Raw genomic sequence first — 18,281 nt, 5'->3', positions numbered from 1 at the left:
TATGGGAAATTGCTACAATAGCCTTAGTCACTTCATGCTTGTTCCAATTGTAAACACTAGAACAAAATAAACCACAAAGAAAACCCCTCAAACCCCCAAAAAACCTCACAAACAAGTTTTGAGTTAAACTTTCAAAATGTCATCTGCGAATACTGTACAATATTCACGAAACTAACTATCCTCAGGTTAATTTTGGAGGACAGACATTTTATTTGTGAATTATTTTTAAATGGACTTAGAGAACAAAGATCTGGGAAGTGAAACACTGCCAGATATAATTTTTTTAATTAATCTTTTTCTCACACTTGTGACAAGAACATTTAAACTTCAGACTGAAGAGTTTAGCAGAGATAAATTTAGAGGTGAAATTAATTCAATGGAAGTTGCACAAGTTTACATTACAGCCTTCAAAACTCTAATAACTGAGAAACCCCACTATTCTTGCCACCACAAGGAACATACGATCTATTGTACAACTTTTCAATAACTTATTTTAATGTCTAGCTACAAATCAGCTACCCCCTAAGAAGAGGAAAAATAGACAATTAACTTGTAAAATAATGGTGCATGAATAAAGACAGAGACTCTTAAAATGTACTGTTCTGTGAATAGTATTTCAGATATTCAGGCAAAAGTGAAAGAATTCAGGAGGTACAGATGTCGCTGTGCTGAGTAGAAGACAAGTAGCCTCTTCTTTTTCCAGTCAGAGAGCAAAAGAATGGCAGAGTAAACTTCCATGCAGTAAGAATTATACTGAACAGCTCTCCCCATTTTACATCTCTTAGGGAAAAAAAAAAAAAAAAAAAAAAAAAAAATCTTCCCCACAGAGTAGCTATCAATACAAAAAAAAAAACAAAACCAAAACCAAAAACCACCTCCAACCCCAAACCAACCCACAAACCATGGTATAAACATTCAGTTTTGCTAAAGAACCAGTAATGACTGTAGCTCTCAATCTCCTAATAAACAAGTTGTGGTGTTCTGTGAAAAATAAATGCCAAGAGTTCACTCCAAATTTACAACACGATGTTTCGTAAGCTAAGGGTCAAATTCACCCCTAATACATCTACTTCATTGAAATTATACCCTGGATGGAGTTATTTGTCTAGATTTCTTTTTTTGCTGTTGTTTTTCTTTTTAACATTTGATTTGTATTTCTTTTCCCAGTATTAGCCTTTGCTCCTGCCAGAACTGTTGGCAGGCAGGAAAAAAAAAAAGAAAAAAAGAAAAAAAAAAAAGTAGTATTGATTTACGAAACTAGATTTCCCAGAATAAAAAAAAAAAATGCGATTAAGATCTAAACAAAGGCTAAAGATGGCTTACGCTTAGCTCTGATGAGGTCCACTACCTCATTACCAACAACTGAAAACTTCTGATGCATTTTGTTTCAAGGGAATCCAAAAGTCCTTGCTGTAAAGCAGGCTGGGGGGTGCGGGGTCCATTCACTCTTTCTGTATCACAACCATTATGTAAGAAGCATAAAACACTGCCTTTATGCTGCCAAACCACAATGACTCTTCTTACATCAAAGCGTTTTCACCACTAGGGTTTTTTTTCTCCGAAATTTATTCAAGCCAAGGGCAGGGAGACAACAATTCATACACGCTAATTACACCTAATTATCTATTCCTTTTTTTTTTTTTCCACCAGCTTCGGCCAGTGTTATTTGCTATCTGGGTTTCTCACAACCTCCCCTTGCCCTGTCCATCCAGCTTAACAGTAAAGTCTTTGAAGAAAACAGTTGTGGCTTCTTAGAATTTTAACAATATAAGGTTCAACTCAAATTAAATTATTCTATTATTAGTTTTGACACATTTATGTGTTAAATATGAAGGCCTCTTGGTTAATTTGGCAAATTCCTCACATCTCTTCATGGCTAGAACTGCTGGTAACACCCTCTCTTGTAGGAGCTTCTCCTCATGCTTTCTTTTCATGATCTAAATGAAATGTTTATTGGATTAAAGTTCTTCTCTGCAGACCTCCACGGTGGCCTGTGACAAAGAGCTTAAAAGCTTTATTAATTGGCTCGGGCTTTTTGGGGGGAGGCAGGACCTCATTTCACATTACATCACAAGCAAATAAAACTGCCACGTGTAATTAGACTAATTTACCCTGATACACCAGGAATCAACTATTCCATATCTGTGATATGCTTTGATTTACTCATTTTAATAAAGGAGTAAACTAACAAAGCAAGAACTCAGAAGGAAGTGAGAAGGCAGGAAGCCTGACACTGAGCTACAGTAGCAACTATTTCATCCTTAGATAAAGTTTTGATCTGCATCTAAACAGTCTAGGAGCAAGCGTGCGTAAGCCAGACGTAGAAGGTAAACAAACTGAACAGCTTAATATCTAGAGAACACAATAGGTACATTACAAGCAATAGGTACATTACAAAATATTGTAACAGTTAAGTGCTCTGAACTACAGAATTCAAGTAATCCTTGTGTTTAAATTTAACCCATACACAGAGGCTTTAGAAGGCTGAATGCAGAAAGAGCTGGTAACTTCTTATCTGACACCTTGCTTTCTAAATACAACATTTTGTTAGTTAACAGTCTTACAAATTTGTCACACTAAAATTAAACAGAAATGATACTTATGCTCAGCACAGAAATACTTGCAATCATGCTATATTTTCTATTCTAAATTTTTTCTATGTTTAATTAGGTATGCTTCACAAAAGATGAGTACTTCTATTACTTGCAGAGAGAGAACAAGAACAAATGCTCCTTCTACTTAGGAGTTTGCTTGGTTACATACTAAGAAGGGAAACAAAAGGCTCAACATCTTCGGTAATGAAAAAGTCAATTGATAGGCAAAGCCATCACAATATCAAAGGCCTAATCCCTGCAATTCTGACTCAGGTGACAGTTCACAGGGGTCAGAGTGGCTGACACTGACCTCAAAAGCAGGTTTTAACTATTCAACATACTGAAAGCTGCTGGGCTATCACACCATTAGACTGGAACAAACTGACAAATCAATTTCATCAAGGAGATGACTTTTTTTTTGGGGGGGGGGAGTAAAAGAGGCAGATCCGCCAATCAACAAATCCCTGCATTTCTCACACAGGTGGTTGGACAAAAGCTGAGTGCACCATCAAAGACATTTTATATCTACCAAATGCCTTTGTAGAAAATTAACTCCCACAATTTCCTTAGGGACAGCTCTAGATGCTTTAAACCAAGTATTTTTTTGGCATATTCAAACTAAGTTACTGAAAAGTAAAAAAACTTAAATTCCTCCATTTCTTGCTTTGTAAGAAAGGGTATATTTTAATTAAAACCAGAGTAGGCAACAATGTCAATAAATATTCATTGACCAATTTTGAGAAAGATAGTGAACAATACAGCATATAAAAATATGCCGCTTTCTATTTGAGAGGAGTGTACAATGCTTACTGTTAAGAGTTATTTTAACCAAACAGTTTTAGAACAAATAATTATTTGATCCCTAATAGCAGAAGAAAAAAAGTTCACTATAGGAAGCTTACCATAATTTCATGTCCTACTGACAACAGGCTTCTCGTTGACTCTTTCTCTTTAGTTAAAGCAAAATGCATGTAGCCAAAGCCAAACCTTTTATTTTAAAACTGTACCTTTTACAGGTACGCTCAGGCTATGAAAGGCCCTGACTTTCAGTTAGAATTTAGTGCTGTGCAGGCCTACTGTATGAAGAAAACCTGGCACAATGTAGAAGTTATGTATTTGGTATTTCGATTCAGCTTGACATTTTAAAACTTCATGCTACAGTTCCAGGAAAACTTTGGAAGCTCAAGAACTGCTCATTTACCTTATAGACTCTACACAACAAACTACTGGAGGAACTTTCCTTCCTGATTGTCCAGAGAACGAAGCACTGAACTGAATTAGAATTCTAGAACAGTGGAGGGTTGATGTAAATGTCTTTATAAAATGTGTGCAAAAAATAAATTGTTGCCATAGTTACTGCCAAACCATTAAATTAAAGCATGCTTTCTCTTTTTTTTTGAGGAGTCTCACTTCAGATCTCACAACAAGTTGGTAAAGATACATAGCTTTATTTGTAAATCAGTTTTTAAATGTTTAGAAAATGTTTATATTTCATGTTGGTTTATTTTAACAATTTCTGGAGTATTTCTGCTCTAAGCATTTGAACCAAGTAACTGTGAGCAATGACTGGTTTTCTTTTCAAAAATTGCCTTTGTGAAAAAAAAAAAAAAAATCTCACTTAGAAGTTCCACTTTAAAACGTTTGGTAAGAGATGCTACAAGATTCAAAGCTCAGTCAGAAGGGACTGAATCTAATTGCAGTTACAGAATTAAAAGATTTTCCTTCATAATATTTCTTATCTCTGTAAAGCTCTATCTTTGTAAAACTTCATGGACTGAAGAAGCACTCTTATCTGTTGCAGAAACTAAGCCCTTCCATAAAGAATATTGTGTCCCAAAGAATTTTAGCCACAACAATGAACTGATCAATTGAGAGTTTTTCCCCGTTCATGAAAACTACCTCTAAGTTACAGGCTTAAAGAATCACTGAAAAACTTGATCTCAAGCTAAGACTTCAAAAGATCAGAACACTGGGACAGGTTCAGAACTAGGCAGGGGACACATGTAAGGCAGGAAGAGCTGCCAGTAGTCTTACTGGCCTCCCCAGCTACACAGACCTGGAGCTTTTATGCAGCCACTGGCTGTAGTATCTGAAGCTTTTATGTGGCCGTAAGAAACAGAACTTACCAATCGCATTTCCCACTGCCGGCACTCAGCAATCACTTGTCCCTAGTAATTTACCACCTAGAAAAGCAATACAGACAAACTTTGCAACATGACTATATCTTCCCTAGAGCACTGTTTCACCTTTTTGTTTATTCCACAGAAGTTAGTTCGTAATTATCTTTGTAAGAAATAGGAACCCCAAACCAGATACTGGAATTATACAACCCGAAGAAAACAAAAATAACAAAATCAAGGATGAATATGCGTAATTCTAGATCTAGGAAAGAAACAGTTTCTTTTGATCATTTGAAGGGAAAAATTTTTGTATAACAGTTACCAGGGTATCTAGGACCTACGTATTCCATTTATGAGGAATGGAAACAGCCTGAAACGTATTTCAAGTGAAGCATCTCTTCACAGAAATGTATTGTCGATACCTTTCACTTATCCCATCTTTCCAAGAATATTAAAAGGAATTTGAAGCTCCTGTGTAGAACTTGAACTACTTTTAGTGCTAGAGCCTTATTTTAAGATATATGATCACAAAAGTTAATCTCCCAAACAAACAAAACCAACCCACCCATTCACCAAACCCCAAACAAAAGCCCTACAGGATGCTCTGAATCCAGAGAAAACTAAGACAGAAGTTAGTCCAAGCTGTCAAAGCCAAGGCCAGGGAACAGGTTAGATGAGAATGACACACATGGCTCTTGGAATGAGGTGAAGGTACAGAAGATAGTGGAAAAACATTACACTGGATGCTTGCAAATGTGATTTACTATGTTTCCATGCAAAACTCTGGAAGATATTTTTTTTTTACATTTCCTCAAGTCACATATGGAACTATAAGCAGCTGATGCAGAACCTATTCCATCCGTTAACACCACTGCCATGAGAAAAAGATACACAGATGCCACGGTACAGATTATACACATGCCAGGGACGCCTAAATCTGCATTTCTCAAACCACCACAGCCAGAATATCCATTTAGTTCTATCCATGCTTTTGTAATGTAAAGGTCACTTGTTAAAATCTTACTTTAAAATACATTCCTGTGTGTTTTTTTAATGCCTACTTCTGATGCACTGAATTTAAAAAATGCAGACTTGCAATTCTTTTAATTATTATTTTTAATACTTTGCTATTACCCTTCCATTTTCCAACTAAGATCAGAGAAGCATTTGTTGATAAGCTTCATCTGATCCACCTTTTAGGCATTATGTTTTTGGGAATTAATCATTTTATATCAGTAACATCTATTAAAGTGACATTAAAGGCAGATATATATAAAGCAGCATTGAAACTTAAAGATGTAGATGAAAAATCAACGACATGTAATCCATGATTTTAGAAAGTTTTAGAAAGGGTCTTGTGAATAGTGTTAAGTGAAACCTTTTTTCTCCCTTCATCTTTATTATGGTAATGTTTGTCTAACTCTAGTCTGGGTTGTGCTACTTGTCGCAGTTCTAACCCCAATCTACCTTTAGGGCTTCTCTCTGTATTCTATCCACAAGGTCCCTTCTAAAAATTTAGATTATTTTTTTAGTCCTGATGAGGTGTTCTATATGTATAAACTACATTTCATTTTTTTTCTTCAGTTAGTCAAAAAGAGAAAAAAGGAAACTACAAATAAGCATATGTGATAGATATTCTTTAAGTTTGATCATCATTGAAATTAAAGAGCCTTATGTTTATCAAGGAAGAAAAATAAGAGTCAAACAAGGAAAGACATACAGAAAATAAAGATTTGCCGTGGATGCCACATTTCAAAAAGCAAATGCATAGGAAAGTACTATTATTCTTTAAAATGCTCTATGATGCATGCAATGCAGTCAACTGCAGAATAAATCCTTATCAGGAATCTATAGTGGAAGTGGTTATTCATCTATTTTTACATTTCTTACTTTCCTAAAGCTATCCAGGTAAGAACCACTTTCACTGGTAACCTCCCTGACTCGATACACAGCCATACCGAGGTACATAGGAGTGCCACATTCACGTCAATGGCATATGAACTTTGAAACTTGCTAATTGCTCAAATATCAACATTAGATGGGATTTTCAAAGGTGCCTAGGCAATTAAGCAATCTTATGATTCCAAAATGCCCCACTGAAAATCCAAGACACTGTCAACTGCTTTACTGTTGACCACCTTAACAGAAACACCCAACCAATATATCTACTCAGCAATCCCAAATTTCTTCTCACTAAGCCAAACCTACCCTAAACTCTACCTTACCTTTTTTTTTTTATCTTAGATATTGATACAGTTAACATTGTTTATGTATTTATGCCGGCAATGCTATTGTGAGGTAGGAAAGTGCTGTTATTTCCATTTAACGTGCCTTGTCAATCCAGGTGGAGCAGGACACAGGAGCTGTATGCTAGCCCTCAGTAACATAACAATACAATCACAGCTTGTGAATTAAAAATATCTGCAACTTGCCCAGAACTTTAAAAGTGTGATTTTAGCATATACTCTTTTTAATAGTAAAACAAGCACTGATTGTATTATTCATACCGAGAAAGGATGTTCCATTTTTTAATCTAAATGAAGCAATTATAAAGTTTATGGCCTGCCACACCACAACATGCAGATTCCAGAAAGCTTGCTTCAGAACTGCTGTTTGTTGAACATTATGTGAAGCCTCACAAATACCCATTCAGAAAACCACTTACACACAAGAAAGACCCCCCAGAAACAAGGTAATTGAGGGGTACATACCGAACACTACTTTCCTTACACCAAAGGAACAACAAGTTTTTGTAGCAAAATAAATGTAAATGTCCACAAGTACAACACAGTGTACCTGTTAGAGGAATACTATGTTGCACAGCAGATACACACCAGTAAGAAAAATCCTACCCAAACAAACAAATTCTCCTACTTCAGTCAAAAAGGTAACTTTTTGTCATACTAAAAATGTCCAGCTTTCAAGACACGTTAATTTAGAGAGGAAGAGTTCCTTTTTGCCTTACCTTCAATTACTTTTGCCACAAACAATTAAAGCATATACATCTTATCTGGAAACTAGTATCAAAGCAATCCCGTACAGATCTCTGATTTATTAACAGAACAGGCGAAATTGAAAAGCATTTAACAAGTGACTCTCCTTACCTTCAGCACAGCAATGAATGGTACAAAATTAGCTCTCTGAAGACCATTTTTATAGAGATCTGAAAGAAAAGAAATCAGTACCATTTTGTTACTTAGTCTTAATAACAATGTCAGCTTGTCTTTTAGTGTGGCAAATAAAACTCGGTGTTGCTAGAGAGAGGAAGAACAAAAGGCAGAAAAGGAGAGCTGAAATTGAGTCTTCTGCTGTATGAAAATTCAATACATTCTTAAGGAAGAAAGGAACATCCTGAAAAAGGCAGGGAGTGAAAGATGACTTAAATCTCTAGTGATAAATAACTAATTTTAGCAGAAGAAATAAAACCAGCATCTGTTTTAAAGTAAGGATCTAAAAAAGGATTTGTAATTCTGGTATACATTGGCATGATTATAAGGCCAAAACTATGCAACAGCTAAGTCTCAAGGATTTGGCAGAGGGCAAAAACCCAATGTAAACTAAAAATAAGCTGAGTTTACAAAGTTGTATCATTGTATGTACAAAGTATCATTCTTATTCAGTGTACTGTGGTACACTTTATCTTCCAGGAATTCTACCAGGTACATTCCCTTTTCCAAAGGCAAAAAAGGGATCATCCCTAAAGAAAAAAAAAAAAAAAAAAGAAAAAAAAACAACCAACCAAAAACCCCACAACAAATAAACCAATCAAATGAATATGTAAACTTATGCAAAATTACTAAAAATACAACTGAATTGAAAAAAAATATTAGAATGTTATGTAACACAAATCTACGCTCAAAGAAAAGACAAATGATAAAAACAAACTGCAAAGTACCACCTTACATCTTATTAATCTCTGTATTTTACACAGCATAAAGTTCTCTTCTCTGAAAACTACCCAACTGCTCAATATATTCATTGAAAATGTTATCACTTAAACTGTACAATGGGCTGCTCTTTTTCATTAATATCAGGAAGCCTAATAAAAAGGCAGTTCAGCACCTATGACTAACAGGAGGAAAAAATAAGAGAATTCAGACAATTTGCAGAGATGTCACCAGAATTCCCTGGGAAGATAATGCCAGATTATCAGTGCCACCTACATTCCCCATAATGCCTGAAGGCCACCACTAGGCTAAAGCTTTTATACTTTACCAAGACCTCATGATGGACAGAAGATACAGTATGCATGAGAAACCAACAGGACATCTATAAAATGGTATCCACAAAATTGGGTATGCACAGAGAAACATTTAGGAAAATTATCAGTGAAGGTGATTCTGCACCCTAATTACTAACAAAGTTGTATGAAGCCATTTATCATTCTCAATCTTAACTCTGCAAATCACGATAGCTATACATTTGTTAAAACGGCAATCAGCTGTGTATTTACTTGGAAAAATTAGTGAACATGTAACAGTACTATAAGACAGCTACTTCTGTTAGTTCTTTTAGCTAATAAGGCCGTGTGTTTTGTATTATGTCTCTAGTTTGTCAGGATGAGAAAAATAAACAGTAATGTTGGTGGAGAAACGAAGCCAGGATTCCTCAAACACTGCACCTCAGTCTTTCCCCTCATATTTCCCCAGAGCAGAAGTTTAGCATGGTTAAGTGCATCACTAATGGTCAGTAGCTGAGTACACCTCCTCTCTAATGAAAAAGCCGCTTTTCCTCTTTGAATCCACAAGGAATGAATCTCTCAAATCAGTCTTAACCTTGATGCAGCTTACTACACTAACCCAAGTCTTCTCTTTTCTGCGGGATTATTTCACACACACACAGTGAGCATGCAGGAGCAGTGAGAAGGGAAGAAGAGACAAGCATTGACCAAGGTCTGAACTGCAACACAGCTCAGTTCTGGAGACGCTGTTCTTGACATTCTCTATTGGGTAGCTAGTACAAGTGGATGCCTTTCAGGCTGACAGTGACTTAACATGCATTTAAAAAATCCATATGATGATAATGGTCACAAATTGACATCTCAATTTAAGATGTGGGATACAATCCCCAAGTTACGATGAAAATTTCTCCTGAACTTTAAAGAGCAGTGCTTCAAAAAATACAAGGATGTTTCCCAACTGAGTAAGGCACCAGCATCCAGTTTATCTGTAGTTAACCCAACTACAGAAGTTACAATTTCATCTCATTTGTGCAAACAAAGAAAATAAACCAACAAGAAATTATTTCCCCCTGTAGTAAAAACATTTGAATACTTACTTTTTTTTTTTTTTTTTTTTTAAGACAAAGTGCATTGTAAATCTTCAGTAATTCTCTTTTACTCAATTAATTTGGATAGAAAAGTTAACTGGTAGTTACAGTTCAGTATTTTTTGCAAACGTGAAATTTAAAAGTTGCATAGAAATTATGCATTATGGTAACTGCTAATGCTACACATTTTTCTCCTCTACAAAAAAAAATTATAATTACTGCTTGGTTAAAACCCATACAGATTCGAGGACTTCATGGAAGGATCTACTTGGCTAGTCACTCTATATCCACAAAATAGTGTTAGAAATGGAAACAACTCTCCACCTAAGAAATTGAGTGACCTCAAACCAGGCTGTGAGAATGGCATCTTGATAAAGGTGTTCTCCTTTGAGCTGGCAGATCAGGTCTGCAAGCTTCCAAGTTAGAAACCGGCAAGGGATGTACTCTCATTTTCCCTTTTTTCTGCAGAATATTATATTTGCCTACCCTGGAATACATCCAAAACAGAGGCAATATTTCACCCCTCCTCAACTCTCCTGTACCCAAATATCTTCCCACTGGTTTGGATAGAGTGGAGAAGATCAGAAAACACAGAAGGATTTGGGGGGAGATGCAGGGAGGAACATCTTGAGTTTGAGAGAAAAGAGGATTAAGACTTAGTGAAAAACCTTTCTTCCTTCAGAATACAGAAAAGCAGGAGACAAACTGGAATATCTCAGATTCCTGAAGACTAGAGTTTATTAGTATTAAATACTATATGATTTTACTACGATTCTTTTGTAAGACCCTGAGATGCATTATATTTGGACTATACTAGTAGCATGTTTGTTTTTACCTTCCGGCGGCCTGTTAGATGTTGCCACAACGACAACTCCATTTTGGAACAGATTTTCAAAAAGCTGCTTCAGAATCATGGCATCAGCAATGTCAGTGACCTGTAGAAGACAACACATTTGTTTTATCTTGCTTTCAGCTTCTGCCGCAATAGATCTGCAAGTGGCTTTGTAGCTAGGAAAAATGCTTGTTAGTGAAAGCCATGGAGAAAGATTCTAATTACTGCTTGGTGAAAAAAAAATAAAAGGGATAATTAATAAGCAGTGAATGTACCACAGTCTTTCAAAACTTGCCCACTCTTTATTGCGGAACTCCACTATTTCTTCACCAATTGCTAAATGATTCCATGTTAACTTCTATTATAAAACTACAGGTGGGAGACACAGAAAACAGACCCAAACATTTAAGAGGCCTAATTAATTAGAAACAACATGAAAAAACAACAGAAGATAGAAAGAAAATTCACACCAGCTGTTTTACATTTCTATTACCTTTGAGGCAAAGGTTTGCAGAGGTGAATTTAAATGGTCATGGGACTTCAGAAATAAAGACAAGTAGCCAACTATACATAATCAGCTGCTGTTGAAAATAGAATGATATGACATAGATACTATTGTGTGATTGTTGCAAAAAACAATTCAACAGATGGCCCATCACAAAAATAAGCAATTTCATTGTTCTTTTTAAGTGCCTTCTATTACTGTCCATGAATAATCAAAAGGCACGACAGTCACTTCCAGCACAGTCAGCCTCTTCTAACCTTCAGGCACAAAACACTAACAAAAAATAAAAATGGGTGGGACAAGTGATAAGGCGGGGGGGGGGGGGGGAGAGAAAAAAAAAGACTAAAAAATAAACCATAAAGTAAAATTTCTTTCTTTAAATATCTAAGTTTAGCTCAACTAACTTGCTTTACAGTACCAAGAAATAAGAGGAATGCAAAACAGCAACCACTGTACAAATGAAAAAAAGTAATAATTTTTTCTGAACAAAAAGCTCCCATTGTTACAACAGCAACTTGTACTTCACAGGAGTTCACCAGCTGAGATCAGCAATCCTAATAAGTAATCCTGCATTCCCTTTGATTATTATACAGTCACTTGTTGCATTTTGACTTACCAAAATAGACCCCAATTCTGAGGCAATAAAAAAGTGGTGGCATGCTGAGACTCATACACACTCATTACACAACAAATTGACAGACTGCTAAACTTTGCCAGTTTTGATGTGTACATTGTGAATACATCTACAGAAATACTTTAACCAATACGATTACTTTTTTTCCTATTCCACCACCACTCCACTCCCCACTACACTAGAGACTGTAAAAGACTTAGGTTACATTTCTGTAGTTTGGAAGCAATAATGTTCATAAGGAACCATATGTAAACACTAGTTTCTTTCCTTCCAAAGATTTCTTCTCATTAGGCATGCACTAATATGGATTTTTTTTCCTTTTTCAAAAACAGACTTTTACACAATCGGTAACACATCTTTCAGATTTGCACACCTCTGATCACTAAGATCCAATATTCCAAAAAGCATATACTAATTCAATATTGTACTATACGTCCAATATATCTGCTTACGCACCCATCTATCAGTAATTTATTTATTTTCAATACTAAAATTTAGGAACTTTCGCTGTTCCTACAAAACAAGACACATAAGGAATCAGTATATATGTGCATTTTAGGGGTAACTGAATTTCGTGTTCACAAAGCAAACCTAATAGCCAAGTTTTTAAAATCTATTATATAAATCATTTTGATACACACTTTTTTGTTTAAAAATATTATAAGGCATGCTACCTTTAGAAAACAGGGAGTGAAAGAGTACTAACACTCACACAGAAGAAAATAATTAATAACATTCTCTTATTAGTGAGAACTGTTATCCGATGTGGAATTTTGATGTTTTCAACTCCATTACAAAAAAAAAAAAACAAAAAAACCAAACCAAAAAAAAACCCAACAAACAAAACTCAAAAGTTCTGCCAAAAAGCAAGAGACATTTTGAGCACTGGGATGCAAACATGGGCTCTTTTTATCTAAAATAGCTTGGGGACGTGAAAATTTCTGCAAGGTAAAGCAGGTAGAAGACAGTAACTAAAGCATTGTAATTTCTCACTTTTTTTATGGTATCCACCATTCATTGCAACAGGGAACAAAAGCAAAGGCTACAAATTACCAGTAAGGACAGTACGCTAAAGGAAAGAATGGAGAAATTTCATTAGCATTTAAAAGAAAAGATTTTTTATGATCTAGTGCTGCTTTCCATTATGATTCACATAAAAAAAAAAAAAGAAGAAGAAAAAAAAAGAAAAAACACTAGACTAATAGTTAATTTACATGTGTAAGTGTCTGAGACTCAGTCCTCCACTGACTGGTACAGTTCCACGTAATGAATGACAAACATAAGCATGTATTATCAGTAATTACTATTAGCACAAAAATAAGAGCCTAATTTTTATTAGAGGCTTTTAATAGTACGTAGGTTAGTAAAAACTCCCTAAATTGTAGTTTGCTTTAAGTCCAAAATGGTACCCATGGTATATATAAAGACTAAAACTGTATGATCATTCAGCTTACCAAAAAGTAGGGATACTGTTTTCACTATCAATACCAACTAACACAGGTTACAGCAACACATCAAAATTAGAGCTCCTAATTACCCGTGTACAGTTACTGGATTGCTAAACAATAAATAGTCTCTTTCTATTGGCCAACCTTTGTGTTCTGAAATACCAAAATGATAATTACAAATGGCTTTATTCTAAGGTTTTTCTTCAAAATAAGGACACATTTTTAGAACGGCTTAAGACTTTTGTGGTTTTTTTTTAAAAAAAAGACTTAAATATTTACAGTAAACTGTATGTCAAACATCAGAAAGAGTAGCAATGCTTTAATAATCTGAAAGCCTATGGCTCAGGCAAATGCTGATGAAAAACTTGCTTCAGAATGGACAAACTGAGAAGCTTAGTGCCATCACTAAGGTCCAGCTATTACAAAATATTTGCAAAAAGAAATATTTAAGATACGTGAATTTTTTTCAATACAATATTTTGGAACACAGAAAACTACTTTTAAAAGTACTGAAATATTTTGCTACATCAATCAGCCAACTCTCCACTTGTTCGACAGTTCTCCAAGCTTTCTAAGAAGATTCACTTCAGCGTACTTCTGTTTTGCTTTGGCCCACTGTCAAAGACAAATGTGCAACCAGAGCAATACTTTTGTCTTTTGAAGCTCTGCATTTGGTTTCTTCTGAAATACAAGCATTAACAACACTTTTCGCTGTCCCTGTAACAATATCACTCATCCATGTGCCTGATCTTAAGATAAATAAATTAATTAATTAATTAATTAAGCTGATTCTCCTTTTTTTTTCCAAGAGGTATTTGAAAGCAACTTGAAGTGCTTAAAGCAAATATCAATAGTTTTCCGACGTTTCCTCCACAGACAAGTATTTTGCCAAAGTAGCGTTGTCTGCAAGTCAAGGAGGTAAATGTTCTGAGTCTCCAGCTCTTTCCAGTTTCATTTTAATCTAGCAATTCTTTAAATATGACTGAATCAGACTGCAGTGAAATCTAGCCATTATCTCCACTGCAGAAATGAGTTGAAAATATGCTGAATTATACATGGCTCCTTATTGTCAATGTTAATTGTGTAACCATATGAGCTCCTTCAGTCACTGTACTCTTTTATGACTATTTAAGCAGAAGGTTTCTTATCCCAAATTCAGTGCCTCCTGCAAAATTTCAGAAAGCTGGGACTCCTCTTCAGTAGGCGAAGCCTGCATAGCATTCCATGCTACAGAAAATCAGTCAAGGAATCCAGCTGCTCAGAACTGTGTAAATTTAGAATATTAGTACACCCAGAACAAGTAGATTTTTAGAATTAACTTAAGAATGTAAAGTCTTAGCTACACATTTTAAAGTATAGTTCTTGTATTACTTTCCAAACTGTGACCCCCGGACAAAACCAGGTGATTTTTACAACTGAAGTGAATGATGTACCTCAAGCAAGTCAGCAGGGGGAGCAGGCAATCAATTTGGAAACAAAAAATACCAGTCTCTCCCATTAAAACGTGGAAACATGACAGACAGTCTGGAAACACAGCAACACTAGGATACAGAAGCAGTGGGCATTTATACAGAAAAGCAAGTTTTTATACTAGTATATGGTATAGCAAAGATGCCTCTTTCCACCATTTGAGCATTTGATGACATTACAATTCATACTCCTCCCTGCCCTCTCCAAATCTTCCCATTTCTTCATAGTGTAGATACAATTGTTCCTGTATTTAGATTTTATACTGCAAGTTTTGGAAGCCCAGCATTCTTATTCATTAGATAAAGTACATTTTAAATTATCAAACAGCAGCAATTGCAATGAGCCCACACACTCTGAAACCATAGATCAAAGGACTACCTCTTGTCGAAAAACACAAGAGTAACTTAAAGCAACACCTACTATTTTACAGCTACAAAAACCCCCTCCACGGGAGCTGATCATAAACCAATTATTTTCTCAGGTGCACAGGCTTGTAAAATAACAGCTATGAGATATAAATTGCTCTATCCATTTCAGTAATGTATTAAAGAGCATAACACAGACAATTTACAGTTAATACATTATTCTTTTACTCTTGGGGATTTGAGAACTAACAGATCTGTTCTTATTTTGCTCTGCATTTTCTCTCTGAATTAAAAAAATCTCAGCTGATTAGAGCTGCAAAATACCTCTAACCTCTCTCCAAAAAATTCTTATAAAGCAATTCTACACTTAAATTTGTGATATGACCTTAAAACAAAATCCACAAGCTACATAAAACAAATGAAACAAAGTCATTTTATGAAGTTTCCTTGAAGTGAAGGAGTAACCTCTAACTTCTTACCTGAAATTCATCAAAACATAAGAGAGCAGCCTCTTCGCTTATCTCCTCTGCTACTGGTGCAATTGGGTCATACGATTTGGCCATAAATCCTGCCTTTCTTTTTGGCAAGCTCTGCTTAAGGCGATGTATTCCTCAATTGATAAAACAGAAAAGAACAAATATTTCCTTTTTCTATGACAGGGAGAACAAAATTATTTAGCTATCAAATAAAAAGCAGCCCAGTTCAGTAAATACAAGAATGCTTCAAATTTAGTAAAATTTCAAGAAGTTTTCAACACCATCCAGGTAACTATTAAAAGCTCAGAGATTCTGCAATTTCTATTTTCTTGTTTAGAAATATCTAAAACAAAAATCAAAGAACCCTTCAATGCTATGCAGCTATACTTTATCTTTTAAAAGCTGATATAAATCACAGTTTCTTTTGCTCCAATTCATTACCTAAGTTTCAGTTTCACTTTGTTCACTTCAGTTTAATTTTCTGTCTTAATCTTCTCTGAGTATGAAAAACTCTTACCCTTACAAATCAATGGCAAAGCTCTGTGCATTGCATGCTCTGAAGGCATACTTAGAATGCATTTAGTTAAAAGAACTCAGACGTAGCAACACAGTTACATTTTAAAATGTAAAGACGATTATACTGGTACAAAGTAAGATTATTACATCCCTACTTTACTGTACCATGGATTATATTCCATGTGACTACAAACAAACATTTGGAAAAGAAAAATCCTGCAGTAAGAAGCTACCTTTGTTAAGATTAAGCACAAATGACAAGAAACGGAAACAGAAAATTTCATCAATAATAGAAAAGAGGACACTGCAAGTGGCAGAAATTGTTTACACCAATGAAAGCTTCCCAAGAAAAATGCAGCTGTCACAATACTTGTAAATTACAACATGATTTAACAACTTCACAGTATTTTAAGGTCACAGAATTTAGAAACAGAAGCAAGTTTTAAATATCTAAAACAGTATCTCCATCAAAATGAAATGCCTTATTCACCCTGTCAGAAAAATTTCTGAAACTTAGGATGAATTTCCTTCCATTATTTTTTCTTCTAAGTCACTGACAGTATTACAAAGTTTGACAGCCAGAACAGTTCTCATTCTCCTTGGCGTTTATACCTGATTTAGTTATTGCTTATTCAAAATGCAGACTGAATTTGACCTTTACTGTTTCAGTTTGAGCAACTGCCTTCTTCTGATTGCATATAAGCTAACTGGTAACTTGAAAACATTTAGTTAAGGATTTAATCCTAAATATACACCCAAGTTTTCTATATAATCAGGTACACAAAATCTTTGAGAAAAGACACTTGAGAAATAATATGGAATTGATATCTACTCTGGTATGACAGAAAATGCTGAAATCCTTTAACTTCTCTCCTGTTTTATACTTTTTTTTTGCTTAAATATTTAAGGATGCACTGACTAACATGAATATGAGAACAAGACAGACTTTACTTACAGTATTTCATAAAATTCTTGTAAATACCTGTGTCTGCACTTACTCTGGTGTACATCTAGCATGAAGCCATGAAAATGGACTCTCTTTTTCCTTTCTACTTCTAAGTGAGAATAGAACATGTCCATCACCATTGTCTTTCCTGTGCCTTCAAATAAAAAAAAGAAAAACAAAAAAAAAAACCCACCCAACAGGCAGTTAATTTAAGAACAGTATGTACTGATTTCAGTAATGATTGTTCATTAGCTTTGAACTAATGAAAAGACTCTTGCAAAGAACAAGATCACACTGTTTGTGAAGAACAGTTATATTTTCTGTTCAAAAACTTCAAACAACTGCATTTTTATTTTTCTGGTTTAAAATTCTGATCCACACAAGGACGGCCCAAAAGCTGCACAAATGGCTCCATATGCATCCAGAAAACATCCTTAGTATTTCCTTTTGAAAAACAATTATGTTTTCATGCTGCATTGTTGTAATTATAATATATAATTTCTCTCCGTAGCCCTCTCAATTATTTCCCAAATTCCTAAATTGCATTCTTAACTATTAGTGAGTGCATAACATTGAAAAAAAAAAACAACCTATCCATAATAATGTAGTCCAATCCAACAGCTTCCAGAATTTGGAGTGTAATTGTATTAAATAACATCATAATGCAGAAGAAAACTAATCCTGGAAAATTCATTAAAGCAATAATGCTACATAAACACAGAGATTTTGAACACTTCAGAATTTGAATAAACATGCATTTAGAGAAAATTCCACTGGAACTGATGCAACTGAAACTTACCAACATCTCCATAGACATAAAGACCTTTTGGGGTTTTTTTTTTTGCAAAAAGCTGCAAATCAAGAGAAAAAGAATCAATATAGGGTAAAATAAAAGCAAGCACATTGCTGTGGTAAAGTAAGAAAGTAGCTACACTTAACCACCAAAGTAGCACCAGCTAGTAAAGTGTAATCTTGAATAAACCATTATCTCAAAATTGGTAAGCAACCCTGATGTTGCATTTGTGCAAATTCTATAAAAGAGCCCAAATACACATGCAGGGTTTGGTTTTGTTTTTTGTATCATTGTGAAAACATCCCCTTCCTCAG

General features: G+C 34.9%; 1 protein-coding gene across 2 annotated transcripts in view; it reads right to left on the bottom strand.

Moving 5' to 3' along the window:
• Positions 1-18,281, bottom strand: part of AFG1L (AFG1 like ATPase) — a 70,419-nt gene that overhangs the window by 36,061 nt on the left and 16,077 nt on the right. The window contains exons 3-7 of one of the 2 annotated variants that reach the window (XM_086744902.1): positions 17,974-18,025; positions 17,227-17,328; positions 15,716-15,846; positions 10,818-10,917; positions 7,819-7,877 (exon numbers count right to left, since the gene is read on the bottom strand). In XM_086744902.1, coding sequence (XP_086601028.1) covers positions 7,819-7,877; positions 10,818-10,917; positions 15,716-15,846; positions 17,227-17,328; positions 17,974-18,025 — 444 coding nt within the window. The remainder of the gene's footprint in view (positions 1-7,818; positions 7,878-10,817; positions 10,918-15,715; positions 15,847-17,226; positions 17,329-17,973; positions 18,026-18,281) is intronic. The other variant, XM_086744903.1, reaches the window with a different exon arrangement.

Source organism: Chlamydotis macqueenii, chromosome 3 (assembly GCF_036417535.1).
Source record: "Chlamydotis macqueenii isolate bChlMac1 chromosome 3, bChlMac1.mat, whole genome shotgun sequence".
Lineage (NCBI taxonomy): Eukaryota > Metazoa > Chordata > Aves > Otidiformes > Otididae > Chlamydotis > Chlamydotis macqueenii.
Note: the sequence above shows the minus strand (reverse complement) of the source record. Positions and strands in the feature narration are given on the sequence as shown.